The following is an 18,885-nucleotide window of genomic DNA, read 5'->3' as shown; positions in this document are numbered from 1 at the left end:
GGTAGACAGAGCAAATCTTCAAATCTGATAGGGCTGACAAACCATTGCCCCAGCCTCATGTTTTAAGGCAAGCACACAAAACCGTGACTACTGTGTGTTGCAAGTATCTGAGACCAAACTAATTTCCATTCTAAACTGCATGACATACTTCATACATACAACCCCTCTGAAGAGTGATTCATGATGGCATCAAAGGTTCAACAGTACTTTAAGTACAAGTGTGCCTCGTAACTATGGGGAAGAACCATGGAGACTTAAAGAGAGATGTTGAATCAGAATGAGAAAAGATGCGGGAGCGAAGGGGAAGAAAATAAATTTTCTATTTTTTTCCTTTAAGATTAATGAAGTGTAAAGCTAGGGGATCAAGAAAAAGAAGATGAAAATGAAAAGATTAAAACTATGCTAATGTAGAAATGAATTTTAAATGAAGATCTTATGTTATATAATCATTAAACTACTTAGAATAATATGGCTGAAATAATAATAAGATGCCTTAATTTATTCTACTGACAGAATACTATGTTTAATAAGTAAACCTATTCTATAACTTTCCATTAAAAACTTCACTTTGTTACCTTGAAAAGCACAAATATTTATCTGATACATGATATTTTCATTTCTAAAACAATGCAGTTTAAATACTCTCATGTTCACTTAATTCTAGAAACTGATATACTGTCAGTAGTCAAGTCATTATTATCACTCATTATGATCAGAGTTAAACACTGCATCTAACATTTACTTTTTCTTTGTATATAGTAAGAATGTGTTAACTTTCACCATAATTTCATAAAATATTTCTATTTATAGTTGTTTTTATTTGTAAAAATATAATTAGCTGTAATTCTGTTAACAGTGAATTTGAAATTCAACATTTTCTTTTCAGTTTTATTCTAAGACAATTCACCAAGGGATCAGCACCACATGCACATATTCATTCACCCAATCAATACTTATTGCATACAAGTTGTGTACTTGGCAGTCAATTATATCTTGTCAGTACAAGCAGTCCCTGACTTCAAGAAGCTTATCATCTAGCTAGGGCAAAAAGACTGTATAATGATATAGGTACAGATAGAAGTTTTCATTACAGTGGCCATTTATGGTAGATAAGTAATTTTCTTACCTTTATCCAATTTATTATATATGTGCTTTGGCAGTTCTGGTGAAGATTCTACATTTGGAGGATAAACATACATTGCTCTACTATGAGGTGAATTAAGATCCCTAAGATCCACAGCTTCTTTACAAACATTGAGAATATTTCTTCGGAAGTCCTGTACTTCTGGATCTTTAACCATATCGAATTCACACACTGGCATGCCGATAGCAAAACCTTAAAGGATATAACATTCTGTTAAACACACAGTAAGACCATGCTTGTTATAAACAAGGAATTTGGTAGATATGGACGATCACAATAAAGAATTTTCTGTGTTAATAAAATTTTTGATGAATTCATATAGTAAGAATTGACAAAATCTCAAATATGTTTAATATATAAAATATGATAGGCTCAGTAATTTGGAGCAAAAGTAGCAAACATTTATTCATTATCAATTATTTTTTAGAAAACAAAACTGGGATATAACAAATATAAATCATCCCTCATTCCCTCATATGATACTTCTTAAAGAAAACTTTACAGAATAATACCAAGGTGTTAAAAATAGTCCCTTAGCCTAACAGTCAAAAAATACTTTAGAATTGTAATGATTGAAATCTATTTAACCAGTTCAGACAAAATATTTTATTAATGAGAAAACAGTTAAGCTTCATAGTTATTTGCATTTAGAATGGGATGACAATGCCATTTCAAAATTTTATCATACCAATTTCTCGATTGAGGATCTTTTCTTCACGGTTGCCTACTGGTTCAATTACTTTTAAAAAGGGTTGAAAAAGCCGAAGGTCACAAAGTCGTCTTGTTTCATCAAAAAATTCTTCCCTTTCTGCTTCTTGGGTAACACTTACGAAAATGTAAGAAGATTCATCTTGAAGAAGTTGATGGAGAGGGTATTTTCTTGCTTCTTTAAATAGTTCATGCTTTATCGTTATTAACGTAGCCTCACGGAGGCATTCTAAAGTCACTATCATCCCATTTGGTAGTAAACATTCTACTAGGATTCTTGGGGGCATCAAGTGGATGCCCCACAGTTCACCTGATGATGGTCTTGGAGGCATTGTTCTGATCCTTTACAAGTTTTACATATAAAAGTACTTTAAGGAATTAGAGGTGTAACTGTCCCAAAGCAGAAATCTAAATCAAAGAAAGAAAAAGTATGTTAAAGGAGGAACCATCAAAGAATACACATATGGCATTACTAAATGTAAAATTTCATTTTCTGTAGTTTGAAATGATTAGAGTAAGTAATTATAGTTCATCTTATATTATTGTTCCTAATTAGGCTAAAAGATGGCTTTCCTGGTAGCCCAGACAGTAAAGAATCTGCCTGCAATGCAGAAGAGACCTGAGTTCAATCCCTGGTTTGGGAAGATGCCCTGGAGGAGGACATGGAAACCCACTCCAGTGTTCTTGCCTGGAGAATTCCCATAGACAGAAGAGCCTGGTGGGCTACAGTCCATGGGGTTGCAAAGAGTCAGACGCAACTGAGCGACTAAGCACAGGCTAAAAGAATTGATTGCAAACCAGAAATTAGAAAAAACAATTACTTGCATTTAATCACATTTAATAAATTCATTCAATAAAAAATTCTTATTTGAATGGATTTTTAAGGTCAGATCTTATCAAGACAGAGCTGGAGCTATGGAGAGAATAAATAGTAAGCTGCAATTGAAACCAAAATTCCCATTATATATCATTCCTTTCTATTTTATGGAACAACAGAATTTGGCCTGGAAAGGACCTTTTAGACCATGGTTCCACTGTTCTTAAAGATGAGTAAAGTAAAGGCTTTTAGGCAAGAATAATGAAATGGCAACCCACTCCAGCACTCTTGCCTGGAAAATCCCATGGACAGAGGAGCCGGGCAGGCTACAGTCCAAGGGGTTGCAAGAGTCAGACATGACTTAGCAACTAAACCACCACCACTGTTTTTATTTTAAAGATGAGTAAAGTAAAGGCTAGAGAAGTCAAATCCTTTTCCTTTTACACTACTACCTCTACTCTGTGGTAATTAGAATTTACACAGTTTAGTATTTTTTTCTTTCTTAAGAAAGAAAAATCTTTGTAATTTCCTTTTTTTGTATTGATTATTGTCTAAGTGATACCTTTGATGATTCTGTCTTTAAGTATAATTTAGTTATATATTCAGTATAATAAAAGTGTCATCAATGCATTTTCTTTGAGATAGGATGGTTAATTTGCAATGATCCATCCCTTTTACCAAAAAGTAGTAGTGTTAGTCGCTCAGTCGTGTCCAACTTTTTGCAACCCCATAAACTGGAGCCTGCCAGGCTCCTCTGTCCATGGGATGCTCTAGGCAAGAATACTGGAGTGGGTTGCCATTCCCTTCTCCAGAGCATCTTTGCAACTCAGGGATCAAACCTGGGTCTCCCGCATTGCAGGCATATTCTTTACTGTGGTTTATATTTGTTATTCAGTAAGCTAAACTATAAAACTATAAGAAAAAAAATAAGGTCAGAGATATTAAGAAAATAAAAAAGAAATAAAAGTTAAGCCAGAGAAATGATTCAAAAAACCCCAGACAACTTAACTGTATTCAATTACTCTATCAGGCACTATAGACAATAGCTATAAATGACCCTATTCACCAACAATGTATTGGTGCTGTCCCCAGGACCATGTTAGGTACCGGGAATATGATGATGAATAAGACAGGCATGGCCTCTGCCCTCACAAGACAACATCGAGAGTGTGAAGGTTATGTGCATGCTGGTGTGGGGTACAAAACTGACACGTATAAAACAGGGAGGAAAAAAAAAAAAAACCTCTCATGAAGAAGTACCAGGTGCTTATAAAAGCACATACAGTGGTCACCTAACTTAATGGAAGTTGGAATGAGGCAGTTTTCCATAGAAGGTAACATTTAAACTAAATTCTTTAAGGATAAGCAGGAGTGGAACACACACAGTGAGAAAGAGGTGAAGAGCAGGATATACTTAATCCAGAAACTGTCTTTGACTCCTTTATTGCGTACAAGCCAGTATCTAATTCATCAACAAATTGTGTAATTCTGTACCTTGAATTTCTTAATGTCTTGGGTCAGTCCACTACTATTTCTTATGTGGACCACTGCAAAGGCCTAACTGTCTTACTACATCTCCATTTGCCCCCTACAATTCCTCTTTCTCCACACAGCCTATGAAACCTAGAGAGAGCAATAGGATCTATTTTGATTAGATGTTTTTGCAGTACCCATTCTCAGTTGCAAACAAGTGTTTATGGTATGCTTCAGAGTTTAACACATGAAGAAGGAGATGAGGAATAAATTGGCAGGAATTTCAAGCCCCCTCCCTACCTCTGGAAATACAGAGATCAGTTGAAAGACAATAAGGAATGTACAATTTTTTTCTAATACTTGAAAACATCTTCTTCAAATTTATAAGAGACTCACTGAGGTTATAGGATTTAAAATATAATTATCCTATTCTCTATACTTTTAAAAGAAAATTCATTGGCTAGTAAAAAAAACAGATGGATCAATCTGAGAGCATAATTATAGAAATGAGTTAGGCTATGCTTTTAAAAAACACACAAAAAAATTTGAAGAATGCAAGGAGAAATGCCAAATGATTACTTTTAAGTGATGATCTGCCTGCAGAAAAAAGTTCAAATAAAAACAAAACCAAACCACAAACCATACCAAAGCAGCAGCTGTGTTTACAGTTTTCTTTGTTGAATGGCACTAACAGGTCTATGTTATGGAATCATGAGGGCAACTATTTTATATAATAAATAACAACTCCCAAAGTCCCATATGTTTCCTAAGAATTAGCGAAAGAGAAGTCTAGTACCCAAGAGATCACTGATTCTAATCCTTATTCTACTTTAGTATATTTATGGGCAATTAACAACTATGAAATACTTGAGACACACCCTTCTCATTAAGAGAATAAATGTGATCATAGCCATAAAATACTGGGAGATCCTGGAAAGCAGGCACTGGTCCACACTGGTAGTACTCTACAGGAGGGAGAGGAAGCTAACTTTCTTATTTGTCCTTGTACCCCAGTACTCTACTACTTCACAAGAAGTGTAGAAGAGACAAATGGAGCTAACACTCACTATTTAGTAGATATCTTACACTTATGCATGCAATACCCTTTTGGGATAAGTAATAAACATTTTACATATGAGAAAACTGAGGGTCAGAGAAGTAAAGTTATTTGCCACCAGTAAATATTAAATATTTTGAATCCAGGTCTACATGATTTCAAAGTACACATTATAACCATACAGTTATGGCAGGAATATTCACTGGTGGTGAATAATGGTGAATAAAAGAACAGGCTATGAAGTTACACTGGATTCAGATTCTGTCTGCCTTAGTTAATAGTTGTATGGCCTTAAGCAGTTCAATTCATCTCACCAAACCTTATATCACCACCACCACCACCACCCTGGCCCCCTGCCCCAATTTGTTAAGTTGGGATAATAGCATACACTTCATCAGACCATGGTATCAATGAGGTAATATATGAATACCACATAAGCAAAGAGACTGGCACACTGTAAGCACTCAAAAAATGTTAAATATAGTTAACAAACCTGTCAAGTATACCCATCGTATCTTTTCAAGTTTTTACGAATTATTCAAGAATGGCATCAGTTAGTGATAGGAATAAGAGGACTGGGTTCTTTTACAGAGGGGGGCAAGTAAACAAGGAGTTTCAGCTTCACAAAGCAGTACCAGAGTCAAGTGCTGAAGTCTGAAGGCAGAACCGGAACTGCAAGACTCAAAGACGAATTTCGAACAGTATCGAGTGGCTCAGATGCTGGGATTTTTGCAACTGTGGCTTGTTCCCCAGACCCCGTGTATCCCTATTTAATTAGTATGGCTATTTACAGCTTAGGTGTAAGGAATCCCTGGCTTAATCACCCTTTTTGGAGAAATACTTGTTTGTGCCAGGTTCTACGTTAAATAGTATGAAAACAATGGTAAATACATGCTTTCTCTTTGGTTGTTGAGTTTGTTGGGGAAAAACAAGACCCAGGAACAACTTTAACAATGGAAAATTGTTATATGGCAGAAGAGGAACTTTGGAAAAGTCACAAGAAATCTCCAACTGCCTGAGGAGGCTAGGGAAGGCACCAGGGAAGTTTATGTACAGCATTACAGATTAATAGGGATTTTGCAGAGAAGTGGCTTGGACCTGGGGCAGATAGGTGAAAAGGGAGTTTTAGACAGGTATAAAAGTGTATGTGCAAAGACCATGAAAACAATGCAGCCTTTACCAGCAATACAAGTTTGACTTTTTTTACTACTTGAGTATGAAATGCATGGGGATAGGCAGGATATGTGATAATGAAGAGACTGAGAGACACACAGGGGCACAAGAAAAGAGGACAGGCTCCAAGTGAAGGGGTTTGAATTCTATGTAGTATACTCTAAGTAAAAGGGAGTCTCTAAGTATTTTGAACAAAAGAATACCATGACATTTTTTCATGATTTTTAAATTCAGGTTTCTTAAAAGTTTTGTTTTCAAATAAATGATATAATCAAATAAACAGTAAACCAAAGTGTAAAAACACACCTTTAAGGACAAAATATGCAGCAGAAATGAACAACAGAAAACAGTCTCAGACTCTCCATTGTCCCTTGACTTTTATAGCAAAACGTTTCTTAATTCAATGGGCAATTCAGTATTTGGAACACCAGACGTGCACTCTTCCAGCCAAAAAGACAATGACATTTTGACAATTTGGTTTTTAACTCCTTAACTGAAAGCCTTTCTCCATTTATATTAGAATGGTATTTCCAGATTTTATCAATTAAGGCAAGAGTTGTCCAACTATGGCCCACAGGCTAAACCCAGCTAACCACCTGCTTTTTTTAAATAAAGTTCAACTGAAACACAGCCAAGAAACCATGTTTATGTACCATCAATGATGCTTTTACACAAAAACAGTAGAGTTGAGCAGGTGCTACAGAGACCATGTGGCCTGCAAAATCTAAAATATTTACTATCTGGCCTTTTACAGAAAAAGTCTGCTACCTCTGAAAACATGTCAGAATTACTTGATATCAACTAGAGAATTTTCTAAATATACACTGGCTAATAAGTCATCCCAACTCTGCCTTTGCAACCTCAATCCCACACTTTCAATCTAAATATTTTGAAAACAAAGAGATTAATGTTATGTCCGATTCTTTGCGACCCCGTGGACTGTAGCCTACCAGGCTCTTCCCTCCATGGGATTCTCCAGGCAAGAGTACTGGAGCGGGTTGCCATTTCTTTCTCCAAATGTTAAGCCAGTCAAGTTAAAATCTTAAAACACTAAAGTACCTTATAAGTCACCTAATTAAAGTTCAGTAGCAATTTTCAGTGTTGGGTGCTCACCTATCTGATATAGAAGTTTTTGTGAAGCACCTCTAAAGTTATTCCTAAAGGTTGTTATTTTTACACTTCTTTATTCCAATAGTCTGCCTTCTATCTCTTCACATATTGACAAAGACTAAAAATTTTCCCTAGTTCTTTTAACCCCAATTCCTTTAACCATAATTCAAGTGAGATAGCTTGTTGTCTTCTTTGCCATCACTGGATGTATTCTTTGATAATATTCACCTCGAAATGCAGCAACTAACATCTAGTACAATCCTCTACAGTCAATATTGTAAGGCAGAGTACAGATAACTGTTAACTGTGGATTATAAGTCTATATACACTGGCTAAGATAGCAGAGACTTTCTAACTTAAAATATATATAAAGCATATCTTATATATTTTAAATTTTAATTTCAGAAGTATGTCTAAAAATTATTTATTTCTAAAATATCAATGTTACATCTGCATCAGAAAATCACTAAAAATAAGGAAGCTATTTTTGTTGGTAGAGTCATTTTGTAGAACAGTATAGAGGTTCCTTAAGAAACTAGAGAGAGAGCTACCATATGACCCTGCAATCCCACTCCTGGGCATATATCCAGAGAAAAGCATGATATAAAAGGATACATGCACCCCAATGTTCATTGCAGCACTGTTAACACCAGCCGATAGCCAAGGCATGGAAGCAACCTAAATGTCCATCGACAGAGAAATGGATAAAGAAGATGTGGTACATATGTACAATGGAATATCACTCAGACATTAAAAAGAATGAAATATTGGGAGAATGACATTGAAACATGTAAAATATCATGTATGAAACGAGTTGCCAGTCCAGGTTTGATGCACGATACTGGATGCTTGGGGCTAGTGCACTGGGACGACCCAGAGAGATGGTATGGGGAGGGAGGGGGGTGGAGGATTCAGGATGGGGAACACATGTATACCTGTGGTGGATTCATTTTGATATTTGGCAAAACTAATACAATTATGTAAAGTTTAAAAATAAAAAAAAAATAAAAAAAAGAATGAAATAATGCCATTCGCAGCAAGATGGACAGACCGAGAGAATGTCATACTGAGTGAAGTTAAGTCAGAGAAGGAGAAATACTGTGTGACATCTCTTATACGTGGAATTGAAAAAGAAATGATACAAATGAACTTACAAAACTGAAAGAGACAGACTTCAAGAACAAAATTCTGCTTGTCAGTGGGAAGAGACAGTTAGGGACTTTGGAATGGACATGTACACACTGTTATACTTTAAATGGATAACCAACAAGGATCCACTGTATATGGAACTCTATTCAATGCTGTGGTCAGCCTGGATAGGAGAAGGGTTTGGGGGAGAATGGATACATGTATATGTTGGCTGAGTCCCTCTGCTGTTCACCTGAAACTATCACAACATTGTTAACCGTCTATACCCCAATACAAAATAAAAAGTTAAAAAAAAAAAGAAAGCTATCTTGAAGTATACACTTGAAAATTTAGGGGATATCTATACTGACTCTACTGTAGCTTAATCACCTTACGTGTGCTTGGTCGCTCAGTTGTGTCTGATTCTTTGTAAGTCCCTGGATTGTGGCCTGCCAGGCTCCTCTGCCCATGGGATTTCCCAGGCAACAATACTGGAGTGGGTTGCCATTTCCTTCTTCAGGGAATCTTGTCAACCCAGGGACTGAACCCACATCTCCTGTGGCTCTAATTTGGCAGGTGGATTCTTTACCACCGAGCCACCTGAGAAGCCCACACAGCCACAATTTGCTACAACAGGCACCTTGTATTTTATAGATATATATACATGTCCCACAAATACAGAAGCTTCATAAATGCTGAGTGACCAAAGGTTTTACATTTTTTATAACTGATAGATTTAACATGTTATCTGATTTAACTAACACATTAACAAATGTGTATCTACTTAGACATATACTGACAAGATATTTTTCACCCCATTCTCAGATAAGTCAATAGAGAAACATTAGTTTTGTGGCTAACTCAGTTGCCAAAGTTGCATCTCAGCTGCATCTATTTGCTCATAAACTGGAAATTTTATGCTCTTCTGTTTTAAAAAAATTATAAATGAATCTTTATTTAGAACAAGAGAGCAAAAATTTGCCTCTACACTTGCTACAGAAACATGACCAAAATCTCAATAATTCCATGGTCTGATTACTCTCTTTAATATTTACTTCCAGAGTTAACTACTTCCTTTCTTAATGTTAGTCAGCTTCTTACATGTATTTCTGTAATTGTACCTTAATATGTTATTATTAAAATTATCTACATCCACGTTAGACTTCCTGATAAGACTGTGAACTTTTCCAGGATAGGGTTTTTATTTGGGCCACTATAATCCTAGAGCATAAATGAGTAAGCAGGAAAACTAATATGTTGAAATTATCCCAAGGAAAATGTAACAAGGGCCTGAACAAAAAAGTGGTAGCAATTAGTAAAAAGCAAAAAAGAGACAGATGAAGATACCTTGTAAAGGAAAATCAAAAGCACTGAGAGACCAATTGGATTTGAGGGATAAGAAGAATAATTTTAAACATTTCACTGCAGAGGTTATGCAGGCATGGGAAGTAAGTGTCTTTTAGTACAATTATTCTGAGTCCCAGTTAGGGCCTCTAAAATTCTCTTCCTCTAAGAGTCACTGAACTGTTGTTGAAGTGAGTCCAAAGGCACAGCTGTAATATACACTAGCTCTGGAAGGATGCACATAATCCATTTCTTTCAAAGGGCTATCCTTCATTGACCTTTATATGCAGATCATGAGAAAACAGATCTAACATTCTTTTAGTGATTAAGAGAAAATCAGGTTGGAAAATCAAGTTCTCATGACCAGGATATAGAAAATTTAAATTCCTTTAGAAGAGAATGCAATTCATTTTCACTATTAAATGTGTAGTGCTATAAAAAAGGTGTTTTAACACTACATTTCAGAGGTTTAATGCATTATATAAGATGTGCTTAGTTGCTCAGTCGTGTCCGACTCTGTGACCCCATGGACTGCAGCCTGCCAGGCTCCTCTGTCCATGGGGATTTTCCAGGACAGAATATTGGAATGGGTTGCCATGCCCTTCTTCAGGGTATCTTCCCAACCCAGGGATTGAACCCAGGTCTCCTACATTGCAGGCATATTTTTCACTGTCTGGGCTACCAGAGAATTCTTCAGGCCAGAATACTGGAGTGGGTATCTGTTTCCTTCTCCAGGGGATCTTCCCAATCCAGGGGAAGATCCCAGGTCTTCCTGGGATCGAACCTAGGTCTCCCACACTGCAGGCGAATTCCTTACTGATTGAGCTACCAGGGAAGTCCATTATATAAGATAATCATTCCCTAACATAAGGTCCACAAACAGGTTTAGGAAGGGTTTTGCTAATGGATTTTTAAAATAATGACATCATCTAGGTCAAGAATATCTATACTGATATAGACTTCTGATTATCAATAAAAATGAACAAGAACTTTAAAGTGGTTAAAAGAATCCAGTGTGAGAGGCATAAAAGGCATTAATAAGGTGAAATACAGATTAATAAATCTTGAAATCTATGAATTTGATCTCAGATTATTGAATTATGAATTTTCAAATTTTATACAGGTAAATGAAGAAAACATAACAAATCTCAAAATATAGTACTAATTTCCCTAATCTGAACTTACAAAAATTCAAATTTTAGTGTGACAGGATAAATTAAAATTGCTTAAAATTTAAGCTTAAAAGGAACTAAATATTAACTAACAGAGGTGAAAATCAGAAGGACAAGATTATGAAGTAAACATACTTAAACAATGTGGAAAATACAATAAGAGATGTTTCATAGTAACACACAGTTTAATAGGACAAATGATTCCATAGTGACGTAGCTTTCCAGGAAATATTTTTCTTATCTTTGTGATGAAGTCAAAACAGATTATCATAGCTTCACATAAAACAAGCAGCAGGCAGTCAGAAGTAAACTGCAAATCAGGTAACTCTATAAATCCCACTTACTTTTCAGATGAAGATAGCCGTATGTGGTTAAATTACGATTCTGAAATGTAGAACTACAAGAATGACTAATACTTCAAATAAAAAATACATTAATAGTTTGCCTTGTTTTTCTAGTTGTAGAAAACAGTAAATTCTAATTCTTTGATTCCTCTTTATTAACCAGGCTACCTTGTGACTAACAGCAAGCACTGGTAAAACAGGTGGACAGCATTAGGGGTGCCTCCTCCTGCCCAAAGGGAAGAGCAAAGCTAACCGTTCCACAAAGAGAATCTAACTGTGACTGGAGCCTTAACATCTTAACACCTGTAGCAAATGAGGAACGAAGGGACCAGAAACATTTTAGAAACCTCCACATTTTTTCAATTATGCTATTATTCAGTATTTAGTAGCAAAGAGAACATATATGCTGTTTTAACAGCAGAGCAGAAATGGTCTAAACTGAAGGTTTTGCTTTGGTTCAGATCACTACTCCAACACCCTCAGCATTACTGACCTTATGGAGAACTCTGCAATTACTAAGACTTCCTCAGGAAATTTTGGGCAGTTCCTTATTAGCACCAAGTGAAAAAAAAAAAAAAAGAGGTTACTACCTCATAGTGATGTTGTAATAATTAAATAATAAGATAATACATGTTAAAAAATCCTTAGCATAGTGCTTAGAACATAAAAATTCAATAAAGTTTCCCTCTCTTTTATCTATAAGATCAGTGCTATCAATGCCATATCCAGAAAGGGACAGAACTTTATTGTTGCAGGTCTAGTGTAAGAAGATGATAGATATTTTAAAAAATATTTTTTGATGCAGAATAATTTTATTGATATATTTGGTATCTGAACAGATGTCTCTGTCCTCATCTTTATATTTGTCTCTGTATTCTTATTCAAACATGAAACCCCTAAAGGATGAAGCCTGTATCTGTTTAACTCAGTCTGTACACTCTCAGCAGAGCATAAGCATCAAATGGTCATCTGACACATTCCAACAATGACAAAACACAAGAGATTATTCTAAAAAAGCAGATGGAGATAGAAAAAACTGTTATTTTAGAATTATACTATACATTATTTGTAAAATCTACTTCTTTAAGTTTATACATGAAATTATATTGGTTTTCTTATTTAAAGAAAAGGGGAAAATTGCAATGAATAATAGAAATAAAAATGCAACTCATGATAACAAATATTTTTGGCTTTTTGAAGAGGAATGAAATAGACTATACTATCAAATTTCTCTTCATGCTAAAATAAATGCCTTTTAATCATATCTGAATTGACTGGAAATAAGCAGGGATGATGGTGATCCTTTGGGTTAAAACCCAACAATACAGCTCATGAACATTTATTAAGATCCTATTTAGTTCACAGAAGCAATATTTAAAGGAAATTTGGTACAATATACAGGGTGATTTTTTTTTTAATGAGAAAAAAAGATACTTTCCTTGAAAAATGGCTAAAAAGTAGTATCTTTTATATAAAGAGAGAAACAGCTCTATGATACTTAAGTTTGACAGCTATATCTGCATTTAAGGGTTTAGAGTATACTCCAACACAACAGTGAAAATAGAAGCCTAATCATGCACGAATGCCTCCATGAAAATTCAACCAATATGAGATCAGTGAAGAGACCAGCCCAGTAAGGAAGCATGACCCACTATAAGAAAATGCAAAATATGGAGGGGTTCTAGAAATGTTACTGCAATTTTCTATGAAGCAAAAATTTTAGCCCATGAAAGATGAAGAGAAAAGGTCCTAAAAGTTTAATCTTTTACACCAAGTCAAAGTTTATAACCAAACTTACTACTGATGATAACCAAAAAATGGGGCTCACAGTACTTTTTAATTTCCCTTTTCAGCTGAGATCAGACACATTCAGGGTGGTATGGCCACAGACTCTAATTTCCCTTTTCAAATGAGATTCACGTCCCATATATTTAAGGAAGACAATCTGTTTATTACTTGGCGTTATTTGGATGATGATGCTAACTACATACCATTCCTTTCCTGATTGATGGGTTCACTTCGAAAAGTATAAAAGGGCCATTTTCCTCTCAAAAGCCTGGGTGCTTTACCAAAAATAACTTCACTCTTTATTATTCTAATGAAGCTAACACCTATCCAGGACTCGGATATAGTCTTTTGAAGAGACAAGAGTACATCATCCAGGGCCCATCCAGAGAAATTCAGTAAAGAGTTTAAGGATGTCCTGAGTAAACATCTTAATCAAATTAAAACATCTAGTAAAAGGTAACACTAGCAATGTGTCTTCTAGTGTTGACTTGATTCTTTTTAAAGACCTGTAATAAGCTGAAGGCAAGATGTTTCCATAAGTCATCAGGAATGAGAACTTCTCTTTTTAAAGTTTATCAACTGGCTTTTCCTCTTTCATTTTTGTTTCTCTCTGGTTTAGCATAATGCCTTCACAAGACTTTCCATAGCTTTAAATATCTCAACAGTCTTTCAAGTTCTCCTGCTACTACGGGTGAGGATGGATGAACTTCTGGAAAACATCTGCTTCACACTGTTCCTCTTTGTCTTTTCTTCTCTTTATCAAGAATGAACAGCAGGCAGATTCTTTATTGTCTGAGCCACCAGGGAAGCTCTTTGTGTCCACAGAGAAAGAGAGAGAGAGAGAGAAACCTAAATCCCCAAATAGTAAATTCTCACTCTAGTTTGATCCAATAAAGATGGAGCTAGCAATTTTGACTGGGGATATTAGCATACAATATATTCACCTAAATGCTTCCAGATATATCTCATTGAAAATCTCTGCACAGCATTATTTTCATTTTTGGTCAACTCAAAATTTATTCAAATTTTACAGATTTATACTATCTGTCACAAGCCCAAACTTATCTACAAGAGAGAATGAGTGGCCAATCATAAAGCTTTATCATGGTCTACAGTTTCCAATGGATTTCTCAATCTCCTGAGTTTTATGCAGTGTCATAAAACTTCAGCTATGGTATCTGTGTCTGTTCTCATATACTACCATGCACAAATGACGAACAAAGCATATATTTATATATCATTGCTATAACTGGCTGTTGCAAGGACTATTTTCAAAATCAAATGACAAGGTCTAGCATGCACTGCAACGATCATGGTGGCGATTCTGCTAGTACTCACAGGCTAAGGAGAAAGTACAAATGGACTCTGCCAATTTCCTTTATGGAAGGAAAAGGGCCTGCTGGTAAGTCAATCAAATAAAAACATTAACATAAAACTATGGAGTACTTCTTGCATATGTGTATCAATCTTACACAGGGACCAGAACTAGTCTTCGGCTGTCATTCTAATTTTAGCATATATTCTGTGGAAATAGGTATAATTTAATGAACTTTTACTAAAAATACTAGGAAGACCTTACCTTTAGCTTCATTCATCTCAAGGCATACTCCCCAATGTTTGTATTACAAAATTAAGCATCAGTACAATACAGTGTCATGAAAACATATTTTAGTTTTTAATTTAGATTTGATTTAGATTACACTGGGAAAATCTGACTGAAGATGTACTGCATAATCTTGGTTGTCATATCAATACACAGGTCCCTGCCATTTTTGTCTAGCTATTTATCTATGCTAGCTATTATCCTTTTGTCCCAATATCACATCCCACCCTTTGTCCTTGAACTGATTACCTTTCTTGGAGGCCACTACTACAATCTCTTCAAGCATTCTTACTTTTATACCATACTTATTGATATATTACTGGCATTCTTACAAATAGATACAGAGCATAGAATGCAAAGGGCACTGACTTCTATTTCATTAAATTTCACTTAAGATGATCATATAATGTCTATTTTTAATCTGCTTATTCCACATGCCAAATTTATTGGCCAAAACAAAAAGTCTCTCATTTTACCAAACTTAATCAAATATATCCAGAGAGAGCTACTTGCAAATATGTTCCATTTTCTTCAAACTAAACTCTAAAAAAAGTAAGATAGGTATTATTTGTTTAGTGAATACTACCCAAATCTATCTACAGATAACAGTACAGTTCAAGAGGAATGCTACAACACTGGATGGAAGACATGAAATACAGTAGAAACTTGATTTTAAAAGTGTCCTTTTTCAATGTTAAAGACCAAACAATAATACTATACTCTGGTGTAACTGCTTGCCATCTGGTCCATTTTCTGGCAATAACAGAATACTTTAGTATTACACTAGTAACGCAGAGAAACTCCCCTGCAAGCAATTATTAACCAAGTTAGTAGTAATTTATCAGATACTGAAGTATTTGCTCTCTAGTATAAAGGCTACTTCACTAAAAAAAGATTTGGAGTAATGCAGGAGAGCTGTCTGGCAAGCAAAGGAATACAGATCTTCCAGTGTGCAATCAGAGAGAAGGCAGCTTAATTTCAGCACAAGCATCCCCTGGTCAAGATGTAAAGACAAGTAGTCCTACGAATGACAGCAACAACAATGTGGAGTCATGTAAGCACAGATTTGTTTTTTAAAAACTCGATTTTTCAGCCAACACCATATAGGTAAGATATCTTAGAGTCCATTTAATGATGGATTATATTAGTAGATGTGTTTCACTTTGCTCTTTCAAACATTTACTATTCATTTATACTTGATACAGTACAATGTTTCAAGTACCTGGGAAATCATAGTTACTGTACTTTAAAACGAGAGCAATGAGAATGACAAACTGAAGTGGGTGTGACTGTGTATAAACGGCAACATAAGGGATCAGTAAGAAGAATATTTCCATTTTATTCATTGCTGCTTAGTATGTCACCAGTCAACTGCCTGACACATAAAGTTAAAACAATAAATTACCATATAATTCAAAATTTAAAGCACTTTTAAAATCTGTTTCAACTGACAAAACCTTTAAAACTGACTATTTAACATAAGTCATTAAATTATTATCAAACAACTGCTTCGCACATTATGATTCATTAGTTAATTTTGCTGAAATTAAAATAAATGCACAGAGGGAGATAAAAGAAAGTTTGAAAAAGGGAACTTAGCTAAAATTCTAAAACTTCACTAGGGAGTACTATTATCTCAAGAAAAGGAATGACTGCAAAGTTTACTGTGGAGAGATAAGGGAAAGTTCCTAGGTTAAAGAGAGCCACTATAGGAGATATCAACAGAGACTTATGTGTATGTGCCCAATAACAATTATTAGAAGAATGGATACCTTGATGGAGAATCCTGATGTGGTGAAAATTCAGCACAACAGCATCTATTATAGAACATAAATAGCATATTTAAACCTCTATTTCTTAAACTGCAAGATTAAGGTTAAACTGGAACATAAACTTTAACTTCATCTTGTTGTTGTTCAGTTGCTAGTTCAGTTTAGTTCAATTCAGTCGCTCAGTCATGCCCGACTCTTTGCAACCCCATGGACTGCAGCACACCAGGCTTTCCTGTCCATCACCGACTCCCGGAGTTTACTCAAACTCATGTCCACTGAATCAGTGATGCCATCCAACCATCTCATCCTCTGTCGTCCCCTTCTCCTACCTTCAATCTTTCCCAACATCAGGGTCTTTTCAAATTAAGTCAGTTCTTCGCATCAGGTGGCCAAAGTATTCAAGTTTCAGCTCCAACATCAGTCTTTCCAATGAATATTCAGGACTGATTTCCTTCAGGATGGACTTGTTGGATCTCCTTGGAGTCCAAGGGACTCTCAAGAGTCTTCTCCAAAACCACAGTTCAAAAGCATCAATTGTTCTACACTGAGCTTTCTTTATAGTCCACTCTCACATCCATGCATGATTACTGGAAAAAACCATAGCCCTGACTAGACGGACCTTTGTTGGCAAAGTAATGTCTCTGCTTTTTAATATGTTGTCTAGGTTGGTCATAACTTTTCTTCCAAGGAGCAAGTATCTTTTAATTTCATGGCTGCAGTCACCATCTGCAGTGATTTTGGAGCCCCCCCACCCCCAAAATAAATTCTGTCACTGTTTCCGAATCTATTTGCCATGAAGTGATGGGACCAGATGCCATGATCTTAATTTTCTGAATGTTGAACTTTAAGCCAATTTTTTTTTTCCGGCACCTGTTGCACTTTAATGTGTAATATTTGAGATACAAGCAAGCTGCATCTAATGTTGTTATAAATAAAACAGATCAGTCATCAAGGGCTCCAGAGTGAACAGCATCTTCATAACCTCCATGCTTATCATCTTTGCTTTCTGGGTGTTAATTTAATAAGATCATCAATTCGAAGAATGGTAATTGCAGGTTCAGTTGCAAATTTCAAGCACTTAACTATGGTTGGTTCAAACACCCCTGCTTGTTTGTTGTCACAGAGTTTACCATTGACCAAGTCAAGACCAATCCATTTTAGATTTTTTCGTTCTGGGTTAATCTGAGCCTCATTATGAAAAGCTCTTAATTTTGCAACCAGATCTGTGGAGTCTTGGGCAGCATTAACTGCCAGAGTATTAGGAATAACAAGAAGAGATCTTGCAAACTCCACAATAGCAAGTTGTTCCCGGGAGCCCACGCTGGTCGCGTAGTTCTCAAGGTAAATACAAAGGGCTGCCTATACAGCACCCCAACCTGGGACCACAGACTTTGACTCCAAAACTCTCTTCACCATACAAAGGGCATCGTGTAAGGAGCACTCCATCTCATCACACATGAAATCTTCTGCCCCATGTAAGATGACCAATGCAGAGGTACGACCCTTAGTGCTATATAAAACAACAGCAACAGTCTTATATCAATTCAACAGTAGTAACTCCATGAAGAAATTCACTTCTACTTACACAGGACATTTAGACAGGGAAGCAATGTCTAGACCATGGAGAAGAGATGAAATGGCAACTTTACCTCCATTTACAAGGGCCCAGTATTGTTTTATCCCATGCATATACCTGCTCATATCACGGAAGGACTATAGCAGCAAATAAATGGGAAGTAAGCCAACTTTTTCACTCTCCTCTTTCACTTTCATCAAGAGGCTCTTTAGTTCTTCTTCACTTTCTGCCATAAGGGTGGTGTCATCTGCATATCTGAGGTTAGACATTTCTCCCTGCACTCTTGATTCCAGATCGTGCTTCTTCCAGACCAGCGTTTCTCATGATGTACTCTGCATATAAGTTAAATAAACAGGGTGACAACATACAGCCTTGATGTACTCCTTTTCCTATTTGGAACCAGTCTGTTGTTCCATGTCCAGTTCTAACTGTTGCTTCCTGACCTGCATACAGATTTCTCAAGAGGCAGGTCAGGTGGTCTGGTATTCCCATCTCTTTCAGAATTTTCCACAGTTTATTGTGATCCACACAGTCAAAGGCTTTGGCATAGTCAATAAGCAGAAATAGATGTTTTTCTGGAACTCTCTTGCTTTTTTGATGATCCAGTGGATGTTGGCAATTTGATCTCTGGTTCCTCTGCCTTTTCTAAAACCAGCTTGAACATCTATCTGGAAGT

At 35.9% G+C, this 18,885-nt stretch overlaps 1 protein-coding gene and 1 non-coding gene across 6 annotated transcripts in view; both read right to left on the bottom strand.

Moving 5' to 3' along the window:
* Window positions 1-18,885, bottom strand: part of PIK3CA (phosphatidylinositol-4,5-bisphosphate 3-kinase catalytic subunit alpha) — a 92,836-nt gene that overhangs the window by 35,144 nt on the left and 38,807 nt on the right. For 3 of the 5 annotated variants that reach the window (XM_086395087.1, XM_086395124.1, XM_086395113.1), the window contains exons 2-3: window positions 1,833-2,260; window positions 1,127-1,336 (exon numbers count right to left, since the gene is read on the bottom strand). In XM_086395087.1, coding sequence (XP_086251213.1) covers window positions 1,127-1,336; window positions 1,833-2,184 — 562 coding nt within the window. In that variant the 5' untranslated portion in view covers window positions 2,185-2,260. Of the gene's footprint in view, window positions 1-1,126; window positions 1,337-1,832; window positions 2,261-11,963; window positions 12,013-16,633; window positions 16,679-18,885 lie in introns of those variants that run through there. The other 2 variants (XM_086395102.1, XM_086395094.1) reach the window with 2 other exon arrangements.
* Window positions 18,241-18,370, bottom strand: LOC147379578 (small nucleolar RNA SNORA20). Its single transcript, XR_015135400.1, has one exon. It is a non-coding gene; the product is annotated as a small nucleolar RNA SNORA20 (small nucleolar RNA).

The sequence above is a fragment of the Bos grunniens genome, chromosome 1, assembly GCF_055505025.1.
Source record: "Bos grunniens cultivar Pamir isolate PY7600 chromosome 1, Bosgru_T2T1.0, whole genome shotgun sequence".
In the NCBI taxonomy this organism is placed as follows: Eukaryota; Metazoa; Chordata; class Mammalia; order Artiodactyla; family Bovidae; genus Bos; species Bos grunniens.
This window is presented reverse-complemented; position numbering and strand designations above follow the sequence as displayed.